Source organism: Vulpes vulpes, chromosome 2, assembly GCF_048418805.1.
Source record: "Vulpes vulpes isolate BD-2025 chromosome 2, VulVul3, whole genome shotgun sequence".
NCBI lineage: Eukaryota > Metazoa > Chordata > Mammalia > Carnivora > Canidae > Vulpes > Vulpes vulpes.
In genome coordinates, this window is record NC_132781.1 from 31,540,946 (window position 1) to 31,563,897 (window position 22,952).

A 22,952-nucleotide genomic window follows, 5' to 3' on the forward strand; every position below is an offset into this window, starting at 1 on the left:
ACTCCATTCTAGAAAAAAAATATTTTATTTATTTGGGGGGATGGGACATAAGCAGGGGGAGGAACAGAGGGAGGGGGACAAGCAAACACTGCTCTGAGCACAGAGCCCAAGGTAGCACTGAATTTCATGACTCTGAGATCATGACCTGAGCTGAAACCAAGAGTTGGACACAACCAACTAAGCCACCCAGGTGCCCACCCTCAACTCCATTTTAAATGAAGTTTCCTTTATTCAGTTTCCCAGCTCCCACGGTGTCTTCGTCTGGGATGCTATAACAAAAATACCAGAAACTGGATGGCTTAAATCACAAACTTTATTTCTCACAGTTCTGAAGGCTGTAAGATCCAGCCAAGATCCATTGTTGGTAGATTCAATGTCTGGTGAGGAACCACTTGCTGATTAAGACAGCCGTCTTCTTGCTATGTCCCCACATGGCACAAGGGGCAAGGGAGTTCTAGGGAGGTCTCTTTATAAGGGTACTTAATCTCATTCATGAGGGCTTCACTTTTATGACCTAACCCACTCCCCATACCATTGCACTGGGGGCTAATTTTCAACATATAATCTTTGAAGCAACACAAACATCTAGTCTATGGCACACGAACTCCTTCGGGCTCAAGAATTCGTGAAAACTTAAAAAAAAAAATCATGAAGGACTCACAGAACTCAGAAAGTGCTATACTTTTTGCTGTGTGTAGACAATGCATACAATGTCTTCAATGCAAGAAAAAGTACCAGACACTGCTTTGTTACATTACAGCTTCCGAGGCACGTCAACCAGCCTTCGTGCTGGTAGTTCTCCTGGGTTTCAAAAGATCTGTGGTAATGACCCTAATCAGCTCTTAAAGAATCGACTCCCTGGGCAGCCCGGGTAGCTTAGTGGTTTAGCGTGGCCTTTGGCCCAGGGCGTGATCGTGGAGACCTGGGATCGAGTACCACGTTGGGCTCCCTGCATGGAGCCTGCTTCTCCCTCTGCCTGTGTCTCTGCCTCTCTCTCTCTGTGTCCCTCATGGATAGATAGGTAAAATCTTAAAAAGAAAAAAAAGAATCGACTCCCTAAAAAATCATGAAATAATAGCTCAAATACTCCTAATTAACTAAAATCAATAGTGTGCTAGGTTGGGAGGAGGCAGGATAAAGAGATTATGTCTCAATATTACAGATCACAGATCCATTTCAGAGCAATTAAAGCAGACAGACCGGCCAGCCTTGAATAATACAAAAACCTGACCCTGACCTGATCATGCCAGAGTGACTGTCAGTCCCTGATACCCAGATCTAGGATAGTATTTTTATGTTTGTGTTCCTGGGGATTTCTGACTCTTCCCCAGAGTACCAGGGGGCATCTAGGAGGCATCTCCTCCATGATGGGATGGCAAGAGTAGGAAGCAGAGTCGTCCAACCTCCTCATCTGACTTACTTTGCAAAACAAGAAGTCAGATAAATACAAAGTTGCCCCAAACTCTGGGATGGGCAGTGGGGAGGGAACACTGTCTCCCCAATGCAAATAGAATGGCTCGAGACAGCAAGGGTGCACTCCTCCATTTACATCTCCAGAGCGCCCTGTACAGAGCTCAGTGTGGGTTACCTACTTGCCTCTTTTAGAAACAGAGGCAACCCTGCTTCCCTGTCCCGAGCTGTACGATCTCCAGGGACGAGCACTCTGTGAGTCTCAGGTGTGCACAAGGAGGCCACAGCAGGACCCTTGGATTCGTCTTCAGCATTCCCCTCCTCTAACCCCAGCCATTCCCCAAGTAGGAATTGGCTTCAGACAGGACTTTTGTTTCAGAAGATCAATAAAGATGCTTCTAACCTGGGTCAAAAGCAGAGAAGAATCACTAAAGAACTCTCCTTCCCAGTATCAAAGGAAGAAAGCTTTTTAAAAACCACATCTCGGCTACTGCAGGGATCTCTTCCCTACAAAGATGATCTCCCTCCCAAGGAAGTGAAAGTCCTTGCTGGGAGACAATCCAGACGAACACACCTGTCAGGAATTTCCAGTGCTCTGGGCCTGAGTGAAGTGCCCTGGAATTCCAGCACAAGGTCAGAGATGTGTTAAATTCTCAAATATTCATAGAAGAGGTCTGGGGTCCCCACATCCCCAATGGTGACTTCTTCTTTATACCACAAAGAGCCTGATCTGAGCTCCCCTCTTAGGAAAGTCCAGAGCAGGATTCATTTCACCAGCAAGAGGCTAAATTCCTCCCACTCTTGGATTGGCAATTTATGTCCTGACAACATCAGGACATAAGGAGCTCGGGGAATTCGGCAATCCATGCCCTCCTTCCCCTTCGTGGGCTACGGTTCTTTTCACTGCAGAGAAACACTGCGGGAAAGTCATCCCCTTCTGCTTGGGCCCTGGAGCCTGTTCCCTCCCTGGCCCTGAAAGTCTCCGTGCCCCCTGTCCTGGTCAATCCCCACATCTGGAATTAGCTCAAAGGAGGAAAAGAGAAGGGGCCAGAGCCAGTGACAGGCATCTGACTCCCACGAAGGCCAGCACTGGGTGTGCAGCCATGGCCAGGGGTAAACAGGAACGTTGCCATTTCCCCGGGATTTGCCAGAAGGCGCTTCTGGCCCTAGGTAGTCACCCCAGCAGGTGAGCTCACATAGTCCCCGAGGCTGCCCCAGTGACCTGTCCACACGATTGTAGGCACTCGACTGCCGGCCATCGTGGTATCTACACCAGCCAGGAGAGGAGAGGCTCTCGCTGAGCAGTTAGCAGCAAGGCAAGAGGACGCTCCGGAGAGCAGGACCATCACACCTTGTCAACCCAGGGCAGCCCTCGCCCAGTAGCGTCCCTTGCCCCAGTGCCTGAGCTTTGGGAAGAAGGCCTCCCACAAGGCTCTCTGGTGCCGCCAGAGTGTCTACCAAGGGTAGGACTGGGAGGGGTGGCCATGCGTGGGACCTGGGTCACCCTGATATTGAATCACAAATCCCACACAGGGGGATTCAGATCAGGGCTCAAAACCTTAGCCTGAAAAGTTTCCCATTGAATTCAACGTCCTAAAAACCATCCAAGGGGTGTCAGGTATGAGGAGAGGAAGCGAAGCAGGGCTATTTTCCAGTGGAGGGAGAGGACACACTTCTTCCAGAAACTGATCTGGGTGGAGACCCGCTATGGGTAGCTTAAGGATAGAAAATAACCAGGAACCTGAGCATACACCTGAACCCCCACAGGTGGGGGATGAATAATATTGAAATTCAATTATTTTGGAATTTTTAAAAAATCTATTGAGTTGAATAGCCCTATAGAGAGTAATCAAAAAAGCTAAGATCCAAAGGCTGCTCCAGAGAGCAAAGGAGCCTATACCACATGGCCTGAGAAAGAGTGTGCAGTGGCTACAGATTCCCTCCAAGAGGAAAGGGTGCTAATGATTTTACTCCCCAAAGCCCCGTCCACCTGCCAGTAGCTGGGGACCTAGCAGAATAAGGGGGAGGAGGTTTCCCTGCCCTGATGGGCACCAGGAGGTGGCCATGATTCCTGGCCCATAGTGCAATCACCCCACCTCTTCCCCTGGCCAGATCGCTCCTCTTACCCCAACCCCCTAACCCTAGCTTTCCACAGGTCCTCTCCCACACTCCCAACCCTTGAGGAAATCTCAGGAAGCTCTCAGAGAGGTCCACTGGCAGCTCTGTCATCCCAGTCCCGGGCACCCAGAGGCCAGTGTCTGCGGCCTGCCTACTTGTAGGAGCAGATGGAGAGCATGGCCCCGGCAGAGAACACCCAGAAGGCTGGGTACAGAGCCTCAGTGAAGTCCACCCTGTACTTATACATCAGGTGGACCTTGTCAGAGACCCCAAAGAAGATGACGAAGCCATGGTCACAGTTGAGCAGCACACCGACCCGCGTGGCCTTGGTGGAAGGCAGCATTTTCTCTACATTGTTGTGCCAGGCAGAGATCTTGGTGTTGAACCACTCCACGCACCAGGAGGCGCTGTTGCGGCCGAGCCGGCTCTCCGGGCCCTGGCGTGGCATGCTGCCATAGCAGATGCCCACCCCACAGAAGTTGTTCTTCTGCAGCTCCACCTCCCAGTAGTGGATCCCTTTCTTGTAGCAGTGCAGGCCCAGCACCTGGGAGCAGTATGTGAACCTCTTGGGATGTGGCTGGTAGTTCAGGGGTAAGTCTGCCACAGAAGCTACAGTGTAGTTCTCCAACAGAGCTACCTTGTTGTGGGCAGTGTTGTAGTCCAGGCTGAATTTCACAGCATCTAAGAAAGCATCACCCAAGGAATTGATTACAAGGAGCCCAAAGTGCTCTCACTTTTAAGCCTTTCCCTAACTGGGACAGGTTTTTAATCCATCCATCCATCCTTCCACTGATCCATCCATCTATCCATTCATCTACCCACCCATCCACCCATCCACCCGTCATACACACATCCATCCATCCATTTTGTCCAGCCAGCCAGACATTTGTCCATCTGTCTCTCCATCTCTCCATCTATCAGTCACCCAGCTGTCTATTCATCCATCCAGGGCCATTTACTTAGCACCCGATTCTGGGCAAGATGCACAACTCTGACCAGACATGGTACCTGACCCCACAGAGTACACACTGCAACAAGCAAGACAAGCCCATCAATAACAACACCGTGAGACCGCACCCCACCGAATGGTTGCCTACACTGCTAGAGGGACAAGTGGTCCTACTTGAAGGGTGGGGAGGGTACAGGGAAACATTTCGCTGTTTGATGAGGAAAATTAAACAGAAGCAAGTAGGGTAGGGAGAGGCTATTCTGGACACAGGGGATACTGAGAGCAAAGCTTGGGGTCACAATGATTGGTGGGCACGTGGTAGGACCAGGCAAGGCTGAGCACCTGGGAGAGAAGTCCTAGCAGGAGAAGAGAGACATGTCTGGGCCACAGAGCAGAGAACTAAAGAATCTAGACTCTACTTGGTGGGCAGCAGGGAGCCAAATGGCATTTGTAAACATAGCGATTACCTGAATATTCCTGGTTGGGACACCAGCACTGGCCTCCCCACCCTTCCTGCCACACTTTCAACCACTTCCAGGAGATCTGAAGATGGAGCTCAGCTGTTTGTTGTCCTGACTCTCCACCTCCTTCCTGGGACACACTCATCTCTGCCCCTCCCCTCCCAGGAGACCCTGGACTGTGGGAAACAGGTCCCAGGGCAGCAGGGCAGAGGGGAAATCCCTAGCCCAGGAACTTGGGAACCAAGAGGCCTGGAGTCTCCCCCCACCTGCCACTCCCTTGCTAGGTGGTTTAGGGCAAGATGCTTTTCATGGAGGCCGGAGGCTCCCCCTGGGCAAAATGAACGAACGGACAAGGGAAAATGTTCTCTAAGGCCCTGAGTTGCTAGAACTGCCTTCCCTTGCTCACGTGTCTGCTCCCAAGGAGCACAGGGCTCCAGAAACACAAGGGTCAGGGCACCACCAGCGGCTACGCGGCTCTACCAGGCCTGGGTCTTGATGGGGGCAGGAGAGCAGGAAGTTCCGGGGAGGCAGGCCCTGAGAAAGCCAAGCCCCCTTGCCCCCCACACCTGGCCCCCTGCAGCTGCGGAGGGAGCAGGGCCAGGGGCACGCTCCATGGTGGAGTCTCGGCTACTGCGTGGACGAGGGTACGGGTGGCTGTTGAGCGAGGCTGCGGGTGTGGATGGGAAACAGAAAGAGCAAGCAGGAGGAGCCCAGAGCTGGGCCTGAGGATGCAACTCCAACCACTTACAGTTGCTTGAGGGAGGCAAGCTCGCAAAGGAGCTTAAGGAAGAGCACCAGAGCAGCATGGTGAGTGTTCCCTTCTAGAACGATGAATGCTGCTGAGCTGTGCAGCCCAGCCAACTGAAGCTGAATGGCAGCTTTGACATTTAGCTGCATGGGGATGCCGCTACCCGCAGCCAGAGCTGGCCTGGAGAGGGAGCAGGGTCAGAGGCCAGACTGCCGTGGGAGAATGAGGCCCGTGGCTCTGGCCCCCACAGCCCTGGGGGGCTTCCAGCAACATGGAGACTTACAGCTCCACCAGCAGGGTTTGGTCAAGCCTGGGGCGGGCAGGGCAGGGGGGCCTCTGACATGCAGCCACAGTTGAGGCCCAGCACTGGAGTCTCCCCTCCACACGGCTGTATTTTTCCAACTTCCCTCAATAGGATCACCGAGGAAATGAGAGGACCACACAGCCTTCTGTGCTGGTCCCCTGCAGCCTGATCTTGCAGCACTGGCCCGGCGCCCAGGAATTTGTATTTTTAACCAGTATTCAGGTGAGAGGGAAACAGACACAGAGCAGCAGCCAAGAAAGGCAGGCTGCCTTGGCTGCTTTTGTGTTCCTCTGTTTCGCTTTTGCTCTCGTGATGAGGAAAATTTAAACATGCTGTGGAAGGGCAGGCCCCAGGAGAGCCAGTGAGGGTGAAGAGGTGGGGATGGGAGGCCTAACTCAGAGCCTGAGTCCAGACAGAACAGGAGTAGCTGGCCTTGGGGTGGGCGCAGGAGGGGGCAGGTGGAGATGCAGGAGAGATGGGAGTAACAAGGGGAGGAGGGGCCCCTCTTCTCTATGAAGCGAGGGTGGGTGGGGGACAGGGAGAAGACTGGTTATGGCAAGTGGGAAGGTTCTGGGATGGCAGAGGAGTCAGGAGAAAACTGGAACCAGAGTACCGGCAGTGGGCCCCCAGCAATGCCTGAGGCACAGCAGGTGGGACCCCAGAGAAAGCGGGGAGCTGGGCTCATGCAGGGCTAGGGGTTCAGAGCACCGTCTGTGGAATCTGTGCTGGAAAGAAGCTGGGGAGGGGGGAGGAAGGTGCTGGTGGGACGGAGCCAGTCAGGCTGCGGCAGAGTGGAGAATAGGCCAGTCACCAGCAAGAAGAAGGGGGACCAAGCTGGACCTCCTGGCGGAGGCGAGGGCAAAGCCATGCACAGAGCCACCCAGAGCCTGAGAGCCAACAGCATCACACCTCAGAGCCAACACTACTCACACTCCAGGAGCTCGGGCCTGGACTTGAGTAAGAAGTTCTCCAGCACCTTGGCTTTGAGGGACACGAGGTTTGGCTGCTCGGAGGTGGCTTTGGCTCCAGCTGGGTGAGGACACAGACAGCCATTTTCAGAACAAAGTCAGCGTGGGCACCCCGCACTGCCCCTTGCCCGCAATAACTCACTCTCCAGGCCTGCTTGTTTGAGGTCCGGTAACTGCTCTGGGGCTCCGAAGGTTGGCATCTTGACAGACGAGGCTGAGGCAGAGGCAGTGGCTGCGGATGAGGAGGAGAAACATGACACTGAGGGATTAGATGGCCTGTCCTCCCTTCCACACTCATCTTCAAGAGCTACTTCCACAAACACACCTGGACAGCTGGCATGATACAGGTGAGCCCACCCAGGGCAACATTCACTTTTCATCTCGCTCACATGTACTTGAGCTCACCCCCAACCTCAGGCCTCATCCCCACCCTGCCCCAAAGGAACATAATCCCAGAACTCGGGCTCCATCCCGGAGCCCCAATGCCAGAGGACAGCCTTCGCAGCCTGCCAGCACTTAGCTTCACACGTGAGCAATCTCCAGAAACAAAAAGATGCACAGGTACATAACCTACCAGGTTTCTTGGTTTTCCTTTCTTCTTCTGAAAAAGAAAATTTTCAGAATGAAGATCTTTGCAAGCACAGCCCAATGACACCTTCAAAATCCCATGAGAACCATTTGCATGAATGTGATCCACACAGATACTTTCACTGGGAATATATTTCACTAGGATATTTTCATTGGATGCAAGCACACAAATCTATGATGACAGAAACATGCATCAGTGGTTTTGGGGGTTGGGACCGATAATGAGGAGCATGAAGGAATTTTCTGGGGTAATTCTCTAACTTGATTTGGGTAAGGTGACACACACATACACGTCTGTCAAAATTAACTATACTCTAATTAAATTATACCTCTGTAAAATAAAAATACAAAAGAAAACATAACCCCAAAAAAGAAAAAAAGATGGAAAAGGGAGTCAGCAAAGAAAGATGCTTGCTGAGTATCACAAGAGTCTTTAAAAACTGTCTCGAGAGGGACGCCTGGGTGGCTGGGTGGCTGAGCACCTGCCTTCAGCCCCAGGCATGATCCTGGAGTCCCAGGATCGAGTCCCACATCAGGCTCCCTGCATGGAGCCTGCTTCTCCCTCTGCCTGTGTCTCTGCCTCTCTCTCTCTCCCTCTCTCTCTCTGTGTCTCATGAATAAATAAATAAAATCTTTAAAATAAAAAAAAAACTATCTGGAGTATGCAACTATGAAAACTGAATTTAGCTAAAGCAAAGACTCTCAAAGCGCACCCCCCACCACCCAGCAGCATCAGCACTGCTGGGGAATCTGTAGGAAATGCACTCTTGGATCCCACCCATGACCCTGATGAATCTGAAAGTCTGTGGGTGGGGCCCAGCGATCTGTGTTTTACAAACCCCTGGTGAGTCTGAAACATATTCGAGTCTACTGGAGCTAGAGGATTTCGGGTTCCTTCTGCCACCTTCCCCACCCCTAGAATGAAAAGGGTGTTTTGGCTCTTATCCCTGCCTGCCTGCAGGGTACTTCACGTGGTGGACATCCCCGGCTCTCTTATATCATCCTCCACCTCCCCGCCAGCCCCCATTCAGCCCCCTGTGACCCCCTGGTCCCCCTTCCTCCCATTCCTGAGTCCTGTTTCCAGACGCTGTCTTCACACTGGCCCCATCTCCCTCTCTCCCGCCCACTCCCGCAGGACCGGCATCTCCAGAGGGCCCCCTCCCAGGTCATCGCAGTTGCTCCAAGTCCCGTTTACACTGTGACTGGTCCACTCCTTCCCTGCCCGTTGCCCCATGGCAGCCCGTGGCCAGCATCCACAGCTCACTCCTGCCAGAGTGGCGCTGTGATCTGGGGCAGCAGCAAGAAATTCTGCCGGGGGCAGGGGTGGTGCTCTGAGAAGGACACAGGTGCACAGCATTGGTTCTGCTATTTTTCCTTTTCCCTTGGTCACGCCAAGTGTCCTTCCACATCTGCCCGCTGAGCTGGGGGCTTCCCACTCCACGCATACCCAGCACCCGGGCCCTGGCTCTATTCTGTTCTAATAGCACGTGCCTTCTCACCGTGGCGGTGATATGCCCCCAAGCGGGCCAAAATGGATTTTTGGTAGAAGGTGAAAAAAATCTTATTCTTTATATGTATAAAAGCATAGTCTATAAATAGACATACTGCATATGCACGGTATTAAAATTTCATGGGTGGGGGCGATTAGGAAAATAATGTCTTCAGTGGCTGGGGGGGCAGGGGGAAGTAAGGGAAAGACAATCAAGGGAGGAAGGGCGGGAAGTGTCCTGCCAGCAGAAGCACAGGATGACTCAAGACAGAACAGCTCTGAGCTCCATGAGGAGCAGCCACCCTGGCTCCTCGGGGACCATCGCCAGGCTCCTCCCGGGGTGGGAGCCGGGGGGGGGGGGGGGGGGGGGGACAACTCTGCCTAAGGGCCAAAACTTGGGTGTTGGCAAATATTTCTCAAGACAAGCGGGCTTTGGTAACCTTGCTGGCCCAGGCCACCTGCAGAGTCAGTGCTGATGGGCCAGTCCTGCTGAGCACCCCAGGGGAGCTCTCACCACAGCCCCTCCAGCTCCTGCTCAGTGGCCCGTGGCCAGATGCATCTCCAGAGGCACTCGCCCCCCTCCCCCAGCAATTTGGGCCAGGCTGGTGGGAGCAGCCATGCCTATGAGGGTCTCGGCTGGAGCCCCGGCTGGCCACAGCCATGCTGCGCCCCAGGAACAGCAGCAGAGTTACTTACTCGGGAGCTTTTTCGCAAAATGTATGGGTTTGTGCGTGGATGCTGAGCCATGCTCTCCAGGGTTCCCTGTGCCAAAGAAGAAGGCATTAGTTTATGCAGCTCCTCTGAAGGCACCCTCCGGGCCAGCTTGCCTAGGGCCGGGAGAAGAGAGGCTTTACAAAGGCAATTTCCAGTGACTTTCCCCATCCATTCATTTACAAGAGCTAGAAACAAGGTGACATGAAGACAAGTTTGTTGTGTCCTTCATTTCTCTGGCTTAAAATATAGCGGGGGTCAAGTGTTTTCTCTGCCAGTGCCCCACTCCATGACCTCTGAAGCCTCTCTGAGGTTCAATTTCTTCCAGTGTCAACAGGGATGAGCCCCCTGCTTGTGGCAATGAGGCCAATAACCCTGGTATGCAGTGCTAGTTCCTCCCCCTCCAGTTTTTCCATCAACCCTCCTCCCCCAGACTAGCAATCACTGATGTAGTAGGAAAATAAATATGCATGGCCAACTCATCCACAGTTTTACCCTCTATACAGAGTGTGCCACACCTGTCTCAGAGGCCCTTCTGCAAGGACACTCAGCTAGCCAAGCTGAAATGCAAGCCCACCACCTGGGTTATGCAGTAAGATTAACTGTGTGCAAGGCTCAGTGCCTGGCAGAGGGGAGAGAGTACTGGATGAAAAACAGACTGAGCCCCGCCCTCACAGAAACTGCAATCTAGTGGGGGAAGAACAAAATGACAGAAAAGCAAAGGCTCCCAAAGGAAGATAAAGATCCTGGGACCTAGTCTGAGGAGTGGGAGTGGTGGTGACAGGGAAGGTTTGCTGAGAAATACAATGTTTCACCCAATCTCTGAAAAGTGAGAGGAGTGAACTGGTGAGGATGGTGGAGTCTGAGCCTTCTAGGCAGTGGGAAGGGCATGTACAAAGGCCCTGTGGTAGGAAGTTTAGCATATGTGAGGAACTGAATGCAGAGACATGTGTGAGACAAGGGGGCACTTCAGGACTGGTGAAGTGAACAGGGCCTGACCAGGCAGGGTCCTGTAGAACACTGTCAAGAGCGTGGTCTGAAATCTAAAAGCAATGGAAACTCTCTTAACAGGGTGAGGGAAGAAAGTCCCAGGAGATCAGATTTGCATACTAAAAAGCTCTCTGGCCACAACAGGCATGGATACGGAAGGATTATTTAGAAAGCTGCCACAGGTGGTGGCAAGAGAAAGCAGGCAGGTGGTGGCTGGCAGGGGGACCAGTGGACTGAGTCAGGAGATATTTAAGTAAAATCTTAAATAAAATCTTTAAAAAAAAAAAAAAAAAAAAAAAAAGAGGCAGCCCAGGTGGCCCAGCAGTTTAGCGCTGAATTCAGCCCAGGGCATGATCCTGGAGAACCAGGATCGAGTCCCACATCGGGCTCCCTGCATGGAGCCTGCTTCTCCCTCTGCCTGTGTCTCTGCCTCTCTCTGTGTGTCTCATGAGTAAATAAATAAAATCTTTAGAAAAAAAAAAAAAGCCATCTGAGCAAGCCTCAAGATCACAGACAAAAAGAGCCTGTCCAGAAAGTCCCATTGTTAGCATCAAGGCCCCCAGAAATGTTTTACGCAGGATGGCTACAACCCAGGATGTTTCCCCACCACCTCCCAGATGGAGGGAGGGGGCAGATGTCTCAGGACCCCTGAAATTCAAGCCCCTGTGCTCTGAATCAAGACCCTCTCCCCGACACCAAAACACTGAGGGGACCCAACCCATTTCAGGGGTCCCAGGAGGGGAGCGTGGTGGTTGCTAATGGTTACCTGAGCTGGTGGGTTCCTCAGCCTTCTGGTCCTGGGACTGCCTGATATAGTGTTTCAGCCTCTCTTTGAGATTTGAGGTGCCCTGACAGATACCCTTTATCAGCTCCTGATTCAGGTCCACTTTGGGGACGTAGAGTGGCTTTGTTGAGATTCCTTGCAGTTTTTTCGCTTTCTGAAACAAGCCAAGGAGTTAGTTCAGGCAGCTCCAGGGAAGCCAGGGCCGAGCTCCGGCTTTATGAACATCACGAGGAGCATCCCTATGCCCACATGTGCTCAGTCCAATCAGCCTTCCCAAATTACAGGCCAGAGGTTGCTGGAGGCTAATGTGTCACTTTTGGTCACAGCTCTCTGGATGGGGACAGGCCCTCAGAGACCAGTCACCTACCATGAGAGACACTAAAGTCCACAAACAACAAGTGTCAAAAAAAAAAAAAAAGAAAGAAAGAAAAGAAAAAGGAAATAACAAGCATCCTGCCAGGAACTCTGCCAATTAGTGGCAGGGACAAAGTTGGGACACAATCTGCTGAGCCCCATGGATAATGATCCCCCCTCCTCCAGCTGTGGCGGGCCAAGTAAGGAGGTGCAGGACCATGTCCGGCCCTCGAGGACCAGCTCTGAACACACGTTCTAAAACTGGACAGGGATGCCTTGGGGGGCCCAGGTTCAGCCAGGGCATATGCAGGGAAAAGGAAGGAATGTACCGAAGGTCCCAAACCTTGAGATAAAGTTGGGTCATACAGCATTAAGAGGCTCTAGAAAGGGACTCAGAATCATTCTCAAAGAGCTGCAGGCAGCCACTCCAACAAACAGGAAGGAATACGGAGATGAAAATCAGTGGTGCCCAGCCCAGGCATGGAGAGAAGTCCATGCAGGGAGAAGAGGAGGTTCCCAGTCACTCCTGTACTCTCCCCAGGACCTAAACAAGGAATCTGGTCCTCTGAGGCGTTGTCACCCCATCGATGGGGCTCACCAGAACATGCGCTGCGTGCCAGGAGAAGGGGGCAGTGATGAGGGATGGGCTTCCCGAAGGAGCAGACAGTCTGAACGGACATGACTACAAGCACATCTAAAAGCACGCCACCCAGTGCTAGAGCAGAGGCAGCGTGACCTGCTCCATCACCAGTAATGGCAGGATAACAAGATCTGAGGAAGATGGGGGGAAGCTGGGGTGGCCCTGTAAAAAAAAAACAGGATATACTAGGCAGAGGAAGTCGCCCTGGAGTTCTCATCCAAAGCCCAGTGTGTCTGGGGAACGATGAATGCTGTGCGGTGCTTATAGCACAGAGCATGGGCTGGGGGCGGGTGGCAAGAGAGGAGGCTGCTGGCAAAGACAGGATCTGGTCACTGAGGGCCTTTAGAAAGACACCTCCAGGGTCCATGGGGAGGAGGGGCAGAGGCATATGCAGTAGGCAGCGTTCTAAGATGGCCCCCAAGATGCCCACCTGGCCTGGGGGTACACACCCCATATAATCTGCTCCCCCCTCCCCATGCCCTGGAGTACGGGTGGGACAGTGAATACGGCAGGATATCACTCCTGTGGTTCAGTTACCAAGCATGGGAAAACTGAATGAATACTGCAGATGTAAAGAAGATCCCCAATCTGTTGGTTTTTAGTTCATCAGAAAGGTGAGTATCCTGGGTGGGCCTGATTTCACCAGGTCAGAGCCATTAAAAGGGATCAGGCTTATAAGAAAGAATGGAATTTTGCTGGGACACCTGGGTGGCTCAGCGGTTGAGCGTCTGCCTTCAGATCAGGGTGTGATCCCGGAATCCAAGATAGAGTCCTGCATCAGGCTCCCCGCAGGGAGCCTGGTTCTCTCTCTGCCTGTGTCTCTTATGAATGAATAAATAAATATTTTTTAAAAAAAGAATGGAATTGCCCTACGACCCAGCAATTGCACTGTTGGGGATTTACCCCAAAGATTCAGATGCAATAAAACGCCGGGACACCTGCACCCCAATGTTTCTATCAGCAATGGCCACAATAGCCAAACTGTGGAAGGAGCCTAGGTGTCCATCGAAAGATGAATGGATAAAGAAGATGTGGTCTATGGATACAATGGAATATTACTCAGCCATTAGAAATGACAAATACCCACCATTTGCTTCAACGTGGATGGAACTGGAGGGTATTACGCTGAGTGAAATAAGTCAATCGGAGAAGGACAAACAGTGTATGTTCTCATTCATTTGGGGAATATAAAAAATAGTGAAAGGGAATATAAAGGAAGGGAAAAGAAATGTTGGGAAATATCAGGAAGGGAGACAGAACATAAAGACTCCTAACTCTGGGAAAGGAACTAGGGGTGGTGGAAGGGGAGGAGGGTGGGGGGTGGAGGGGAATGGGTGACGGGCACTGAGGCGGACACTTGACGGGATGAGCACTGGGTGTTTCTCTGTATGTTGGTAAACTGAACACCAATAAAAATTAATTTAAAAAAATAAAAAAATAAAAAAAATAAAAAATAAAAAAATAAAAAATAAAAAAGAATGGAATCTTGCCATTTACAACGACATGGATGGAGCTAAAGAGTATCATGCTCAGCAAAATAAGTCAGAAAAAGACAAACACCATGATTTCTGTCATATGTGGCAATTTAAGAAACAAAAGGAGCAAAGGGTAAAAGAATAGAGAGAGACACACACAAAGCCAAGAAACAGATTCTTAACTCTAGGAACTGGTGCTTACTGGAGGGGAGGGGGGTGTGGGGTTGGGGGAACAGGGGATGGGGGTTGGGAGTACACTTATCATGATGGGCACTGAGTAATGTAGAGAATTGTTGAATCTGAATCTGTTGAATCTGTTGTACACCTGAAACTAACATAACACTGTATGTTAACTATATACTGGAGTTAGAATTTTTTTAAAAAGCGGGGGGGGGGGGGGGGGGGCACTTGGGTGGCTTAGTGTTTGAGCCAGACGCTTTTGGCTCAGGGTGGGATCCCAGGGTCCCGGGGATCATCAAGTCCCATATCAGGTTCCCTGCGAGGAGCCTGCTTCTCCCTCTGCCTATGTCTCTGCCTCTCTCTGTGTGTCTCTCATGAATAAATAAATACATTTTTTTTTAAAAAAGAGGGGTACCTGGCGGGCTCAGTGGGTAGACCATGACTCTTGATCTCAGGGTCATGAGTTCAAGCCCCACATTGGGTGTGGAGCCTACTTTTAAAAAAGAGAGATAGAGAGAGGAGAGAGAAAGAGAAAGACCAATAACCTAAGGAGAAGAAAAAAAAAAAGGGACCAGGCTTTCCTGGAGGGAGAAATTCTCTGCTGGCTTTGAAGAAGTAAGTAGCTGCCATGTCAGGAACCAGGAGGAGGACACTCGGCAAGGAGCTGCAGCAGCCTCTGGCAACCAGGAGCAGGCCTCAGCCAGCCAGGGAGAGAGCAGGGACCTCGGGCCTGCACCCTAGGAACTGAATTCTGCCGACAAACCCATGAGCCCTTGGCTCCAAAAGGTATGCAGCCCAGCCAACACTCAGATTGCAAGCCTCTAGGCCACGTCCCGACCCCTGGGCCACAGAAAGCATGAGGTGACAAAGAAATGCCCGTACAAACCACTAAGTTTGTGGCAGGTAGTCCTGCAGCACAGGAACCAGGTACAGTGCGCACTCTGGGCCACTTCCAATGACCACTTACAGCCACACCTCGTCAGGCCCCGCTGCACTGTCAACAGCATGCAGGCAGGCGGAGAGGGCATTCCAGTGTCTTATCGAGACCTACCTCCAGAAACTCAAACTCGTCTCGCTTGATCAGGGCAAGTTCAACTTCCTCCTTCAGAGTCTGGATCTCACTCTTCTTCTTGAGGAGGATCTGGTAAATGTTGCCCAACTTGGTATTGACCCTCTTCTCCTCTTCCCTTATCTTCTGTATTGAGATGGCCTCTGCGCCATCGATGAGGGCCTTGATTTCCATGCATTCCTGTCTAAGCTGCTTCATCTTCTGACTTGCAGTCTCCTAATGGGGCCAAGACACAGGGGCATCCATCAGATAGGCAAGAAAGTTAAGCCTGTGGTACCAAGTGTTGTGAGATGAACACCAGGTAGTCTTAGCTGTACTTCATGTGAGGACAAATGGGCACAATGGCTTTACATGGGAATTTGGCTACTAGTATCTAGGGAATCTGAATCTGCTCATACCTGATCCAGGGAATATTCTCTAGAAAAACACTCAGATGAGGTGCTTGGGAGGCTCAGTCGGTTAAACATCTGCCTTCAGCTCAGGTCATGATCCTGGGGTCCTGGAATCGAGCCCCACGTCGGGCTCCCTGCTCAGCTAGGAGGCTGCTTCTCCCTCTCCCTCTGCCCCTTCTCCCTCTCATGCTCTTAGTCGCTCACTCTCTCTCTCAAATGAATAAATTTAAAAATCTTTTTTAAAATTTTAAAAATAAAAATTTTAAAAATAAAAACCTGGGCAGCCTGGGTGGCTCAGTGGTTTAGCACCACCTTCAGCCCAGGGTGTGATCCTGGAGTCCCGGGATCGAATCCCACATCGGGCTCCCTGCATGGAGCCTGCTTCTCCCTCTGCCTGTATCTCTGCCTCTCTCTCTCTCTCTCTCTCTGTGTGTCTCTCATGAATAAATAAAATAAAACCAACCAACCAATCAATTAATTAATTAATTGAATTAAAAAAAATAAAAACCTGCCCCAGAGATAGACACAAGAATGCTCCTAAGCAGCATTGTTTGAATTATCAGGACCCCGGGAACAACCAAATGTCTATCAATAAGACACAAATCTGCAAATTATTCATGGGATATACTATTAAACAGTAATGAAAACTAATGAACTGGGGCAATGCACAGACAAATTTCCATGAGGGAAAAGACAACCTGCAGAAGACAACATACAGCATGATGCCCTTTAATGCTTAGGAACAAACAGAATGGCTTTCTTTCAATAAGAGAACACTCCTGGGGTTTACAAAGGCACATGGCTGCCCTGTCACAGACTATATTCCCAGCATCCCCTGCAGCTAGACTCGGCTAGGGGACTAAGCTAGCCCCAGTGCAACATAAGCAGAAGTGGTGTGTGCAACACTCTTCTTCCCTGTCCCCTCTTTTGCAGGCTAGAACGAAGATGTGATGGCCACCCAGCTTCAGCCAGGGGTGAGATAACCCCCGGCAGTAGTCAGGTAAGAAGAAAAGACTTGGGGCACGTGGGTCACTCAGTGGTTGAGCATCTGCCTTTGGCTCAGGTCATGATCCCGGGGTCCTGGGATCAAGTCCCGCATCAGGCTCCCTGCAGGGAGCCTGCTTCTCTCTCTGCTTATGTCTCTGCCCCTCTCACTGTGTCTCTAATGAATAAATAAATAAAAGTCTTTAAGAAAAAAAAAGGAGAAGAAGAAAAGATTCTGAGTCCTGTCCTGTCCACATGGACAGAGACATCTCACTAGTCTGGGTGGCTCAGATCTGCCAAAGGGAACAAAGGAAACTTCTATCTCATCTAAGCCTCTGAATTTGGAGGAAGGAGGGAGGTAATCTCTGTTAGCAGGTTAGCCGACCCCCTCCAACCAGTACAGGTACTTTCCTGTACATGCCTTCATGTAGGCCGCACAGCCACCTTTGGGAAAAAGATGTGATTCCATTGTGCAGCTGGGCTCAGAGATCTGCCCACAGGAGCCAAGTATCACAGGTAAATTAAGGTAGGAATCTTGAGATGAAGTTATCCTGGATTACCCAGGTAAGCCCTAAATCCAATGACAGATGACTTATTAGAGACAGAAGAAAAGACACAGAGGGAGGAGAAGGCCATGTGAGACAGAGGCCAGGGCTGGAGTCACTCCAGCCACAAGCCTAGGAATGCCTGAGCCACTGGAAGCTGGAAGAGGCAGGAAGGATTCTTCCCTAGAACCAGGAAGTGTGGCCCTGTCTTTGCTTTTGAACTTCTGGCCTCCAGAACCATGAGAGAACACATTTCTGTCCTGGTAAACTGAGTTTGTGGTACGATAGCCCTAGACCTACATTTTTGCTTCCTGTTTTTTTCCCCATTTAAATCATAACCACTTTTTATATTAGCACTTTTTTCTCACAATCTTTTTCTTTTTAAGATTTTATTTATTTATTTGACAGAGAGAGAGATGAAGAGAGTGAGTACACAAGCAGGGGGAATGGCAGGGAGAGGAGGAGAGAGAAGTAGGCTCCCCACAGAACAGGGAGCCTGACGCAGGACTCGATCCCAGGATCCTGGGATCATAATCCGAGCTGAAGGCAGATGCTTAACTGACTGACCCACCCAGGAGCCCCTCACGATCTTTTTCTTTTAAGTAAGTTCTACACTCAACATGGGGCTCGAACTCACAACCTTAAGATCAAGAGTCCTATAATAAATAAATAAATAAATAAATAAATAAATAAATAAATAAATGAGTCCCATGCTCTACCAACTAAGCCAGCCAGGCGCCCCTATATTACTACTGTATAGCCCTAATTTTTAGGGATTGCCCCTGTCCTCCCTGCACCACAGTCAGGGCTTGTAGACAGTTTCCAGTTTAGGTCTACAAAAGATCTTTTCAGGGACATAGCTTTCTGGATGTTTTGCAAGGTGATGCCTATTCCCGACCCTGTGTGTGAAACCGACTGGAGCCCCCAGGGCCGTGGCTGGCGGTGGAGAGCCCCATCACTCACCTGCACATCCTGCTGCCTGGTTCTCACGTCCTCGAGCGCCCTGGATGCACCACTGATCTGATCGTATATGACAGTCAGTTTATGCTTCAGCTTGGTCTGCAGAGAAAAGCACCAGCATGAGAAACCACCTCAACCAGCCCCCAACAGCAGGGATTGCCCCCAGAATCTATCCCACAGAGCCTTCTGCCAACCCAAGTCTTGCCCGCCTTTAGCTCTTTGAAGTATTCTCGTATTTATTGCCTCCTTTCAAACTCCTACAGGGACAGTACAAGAAAGAAGTTGAGCATAGAACCTGGAGACAGACAGACCAGGGTGCCAGTCCCCAGTTCCCAGCTGTCCAAGCATCTCTCACCTGTGTCCTTGGCCAAGAAAGAGATACAAATGTTTCTACCTCACAGGGCCAGTGGAGGATTAACAGAAACAATGTAAGAACTCAGCACAGTAGCACAGTGCCTGGATTTTAGTAAGGATAAACGAAATGTCAGCCTGGCTTATTAGGAGCCTCTTTGTTAGCACCTATTTTACTGAGGACGAAACAGAGGCAAGAAGGCCTGCACGGGGGCTGAGCTCACAAAGCCAAGAACGAGCAGGGACGGTTCATTCCATGATGGTAGATGAGGTCGTTGGGGCCCACCCTCCCCCTATAAACAACCAGAAAAGCAAACTTATTGGGTAGAAAAATCTGCTTAATGACAATGGGGAGCTAACCAAACAGGGAAGGACGGCAGCCAAGATCTAGGGGGAGCAAATCCAGAGAAATCAGCCTGGCGTCTGGAGTGGTTCTCCCAGAGCCACCTGCCATTCTGGAAGACAGCTGAAAGAACCACTGTCAACCACAGGGAAGCAGAGGGACAGGAGTCAAAGTCCAAGGCTCTGGGGCGGGGACCTCCACAGGCTACAGGCTGGGAATAAGGATGAGCAAGCAGTAGGCCAGCTAACCATCAGCTCAGTCCCTGAAACTGAACTAAGGTGACTCAAAATCGCTAAGTCCCTAGCCACCTCCAGGAACCAGAGCCAATTGCGCATGAAGGAAGATAATATCATCCAAGGCCTCTTAGCATTTCTATAAATTTTCAGAATCAATCTTGGAGCGTCCAACCTCCCTGCTAAGGTGAAAAACAGGGGCACAGAAACGGGAAGGAAAAAAACCCAGCACCATAATCATAGTGACTAGAGTTTCTTATATCTGCACCACGAGCCAGGCATTGTTCTAGTGCTTTATAGGCATTAACTGATCAAAAACTAAGAACTGACACTATAATGTGGGAGTTACTTGTCTTCTATAAATTGGGACATGGAAAAACAGAGTAATTAAGTGGCTTGCCTGAGGTCACATTTCTGTTAACTAGCGTTACAAGGTCCTGGCGTTATAATGAAAGCACTGAGTACACTAGAAATGTCAAGAAAAAACATTTACTTCCCCTAATGAGCTGGCTCAACATCCTCCAGCCTCGCCTCCACTTTCCTGCCTCTCCCACTCAACTAAGATATTCAGGCCTAAATCTGACCTTGAATCTGGATTTGAACAACCCAACGACAGTCACATGGAAGGGCTGGAGGCAGAGACCAAGGCCACACTAATTTGTCCCTGAAAGCCCAACGTACTGATGATGTTTCAGATTCAACCTGCGTGACAATGCCCTTTGACCCGTCCTCTTACAGTGGCCAAGATAAACAGTGGGCCGAAGGCAGAAGGCCAGGCCAAGGCAGATCCTGACTCACGGGTCTCAGAGCTAGAAAAGAACTCAAAACACCCAGGGCTGCCAACTGTTCCACCTCCAAAAGCCACTCTCTGCAGTACACCCCAAAACTCTATGGTTTGGAAAATTGTTTCCACCACTAATGAAATGTATATGGCAATCCCCTGATGGCAGAGAGAGGGGCCAACAGGCTCCAGGCAAAAGAAAGTGGCCCAAGGATTTTGAGAGGCGCAACAATCTCCTCATTGAGAGTAGAGAATATTTTGAAGTTCTGAGGTTCTGCTCACATATTGGGGACTTGAGTCCTCCAAGAGGATGTAGGAAGCGCCAGAGTCCTGAGTCTGCCCCACAGCAGTAGCCAAGCCAAGCCGGCCACTAAAGGCTGGGGCACTGACCAATGAGACTGGTTCTGTCCCAGTAGTGAACAGCAGCAGGGCTAGAAGGGGAGGCCGATCGAAGGACTTTGCTAGCCAGGACAATGGTGAGGCCTGGGGAGGTGGCAAGGCCAGGCGTGTTACAAGGATTACAAAGCCAAGCACTTACGGATGCAGGCCCCAGAGGCTGAGAGAGAGCTGTAGCTCCAGGCCAGGCTGAGAAGAATCCTCCTGACCCTACTTGCCTTCTGACTTCATGGACAAGAACTTCTAGAAGAGCCTTTTGGCAAGAGCCATCATGGGTCCTCAAGGATAGGCCCATGCACCCTGAGGCAAAGAAGAAATGGGCAGCCTGATACCTGCCCCCCCCCCCCCCAGCAAGTTCTCTTCCACCCCAGCTGCACAGAAAGTACACCTGCAGCACTTAGGCAGTACTCGCCCAGAGAGGAAGCGGTCAGAATTCAAACCCAGGCGTCAACACCAAGCCCAGGTCAGAGCCCAGGTCAACCAGCCACCTGCCTGACATGGGGACCTGCCTACAAAGCACTTTCCACACAGCTCATCCCTCCAGAGCCTCCTGACCGCCCTCGCAGATTGGGAGGGAAGGCTACTATCCCATTTTACAGATGAGGAAGCTGAGGCTCAGAAAATTGCAGTGACTTGCCCCAAACCATAGTTGATATGGGGCAGAATGCAGCTCCTGGCTTGAAAAGTGACACAGGTTCTTTAAGGCAGCTGGTGGAGACCCAGGTGGCCGTGCCTGACCTGGTCATGCCTCAGAGGTCAACTCTCAGGCCATGTCTTGAGGTCTGGTCTCTGAGACTCAGGGAAGAAGTTCTGAGGGCCCCAGCTCAGACAGAGAAGCAGACCAGGCCCGGGAATGGCTATGGTTGCACAGGAACAAGACCTGGCCCCTGGTCCTGGCGCCCCGCCCCCCGCCCCCGCCCCAAACCTCTGCCAGGCCTCCTATCTCCTTCGACAACAGGACAGTCCTTGTTCTCCATGACTGGGCTGAGAGACTTAAAGGCAATCAGGCTATACTGTGGAGCTCATGCTGATATAAAAAAGGTGGTCCGATTACACCTTGTCAGCCCTGCCTTGAGTCCAGAAGGGGAAATTATGATTTACCCCAAACCACTAAAACCATCACAGACCTGGAAGGCTCCTTTAGGAGCCACCTGGTCCCACCTCCTCAATTTACTGATGAGCACTCAGGCCCCGGGGACCAACAGTGTGCTCGGAAAGTCTCACAGCCAGGCTGGAGGGTACTGTGGTGCAAGAGTCTGGCGCTGCCTGTGGAGGTCTCCAGAGAGATCTGGCATTTGCCCACGGTTCTGCTCATCATGATCCTCCCTGGTCACTAGAACTCTCGGGGATCCCTGGGTGGTGCAGCGGTTTGGCGCCTGCCTTTGGCCCAGGGCTCCATCCTGGAGACCCGGGATTGAATCCCAGGTGGGGCTCCCAGTGCATGGAGCCTGCTTCTCCCTCTGCCTATGTCTCTGCCTCTCTCTCTCTCTGTGTGTGACTATTTAAAAAAAAAAAAAAAACCTCTCTGCCTACCGAAGCTTTTTGGTTCACATGACCTCAAGCCTCCAGGAATGTCCCCAACTCGGGTACCGGGCTGGTCATGGGGAAAAGTGGCAAACTCTAGAGTCGAACCAGGGAGGGGTCCCAATGCCTGCTCCACCACTCACGGGGTTAGTTTAGGCTAAATTAACCTCTCTGGATCTTCCGCTTCCTCAACTGCAGGATGAACCCAATTAGATCCACGTCTTGGATGCTGCCAAGATCTCCCGAGGTAACCTCCAGGGCTCCTCTTTGATGTTGGAAACCGTCTACTAAAGCCGTCAGCCGGGAGTAGGCTTAAGGCAAGCCACATCAGCTGCTGCACAGAGGGGCCCGCGGAGGGTGGACCGCGGATGACAGGGGAGGCCTGTATGTCCTGTATGTTCTCCTCGCCCTGCCTCGGTGGTCGGGCCCAGCAAGGCCCATCCTCCCAGCCCAGGTGACCCCCGTGGGCCCTCGGCCCCGCCCGCCCAGCAGGCCCCCGGCGGCCTCCCTGAGCCCTCCCGCGCCACCCCGCACCCCGCACCTCCAGGTCGGCGCTGGCCTGGCTCAGGGACGCGGGCGAGCAGGCCTTGTGCTCTATCAGGCAGATGTGGCAGATGCACTCGTCGTGCTGGGGGCAGAAGAAGTCCCGCAGCCGGTTGTGCTCGGCGCACTTGCGGCGCAGCAGGTCCTTGACGGGCGGCTGCAGCTGGTGGTCCCGGAAGGCGGGGCTGTCGAGGTGCGGCTGCAGGTGCTCCTGGCAGAAGGAGGCCATGCACACCATGCACGTCCTGACGGCGGGCGCCTTCAGGCAGTGGTCGCAGGCCACCTGGCCGGTGGGGGCCGGGGCCGGGGCCGGGGCCGGGGCGGCGGGCGGGCGGCCGTCGGGGGGCTGGGGCGCCGCGCCCGCCTGCAGGAGCTGCTCCACCACGGCGCACAGCACCGTGTTCTTGCGCAGCTGCGGCCGCGCCGGGTGGACGGCGCGACACTGCGGGCACAGGTAGGGCGGGCCCTGCACGGCCCACGTCTCGTCCAGGCACGCGCCGCAGAAGTTGTGGCCGCACGGGGTGGTGACCGGGCCCTTGAAGGGCTCCAGGCAGATGGAGCACGACAGCTCCTCGGCCAGGGGCACCAGCTCGGCCATGGCGCTGGCGGCCGGACGGGACGCGCCGGGACGCGCCGGCTCGGGGACTCTGGCGCCCCGCCCC

The 22,952-nt window shown here is 52.1% G+C and overlaps 1 protein-coding gene across 1 annotated transcript; it reads right to left on the minus strand.

Moving 5' to 3' along the window:
* Positions 1-295: 295 nt before the first annotated feature.
* TRIM25 (tripartite motif containing 25) lies at positions 296-22,952 on the minus strand. The gene is made up of 9 exons (XM_025995985.2): positions 22,289-22,952; positions 18,123-18,218; positions 15,221-15,454; positions 11,503-11,674; positions 9,732-9,797; positions 7,533-7,559; positions 7,101-7,190; positions 6,921-7,019; positions 296-4,209 (listed from the first exon to the last, which is right to left on the minus strand). The coding sequence occupies exons 1-9, from the start codon at positions 22,886-22,888 to the stop codon at positions 3,680-3,682; spliced, it is 1,914 nt and encodes a 637-aa protein (XP_025851770.2). The 5' UTR covers positions 22,889-22,952; the 3' UTR covers positions 296-3,679.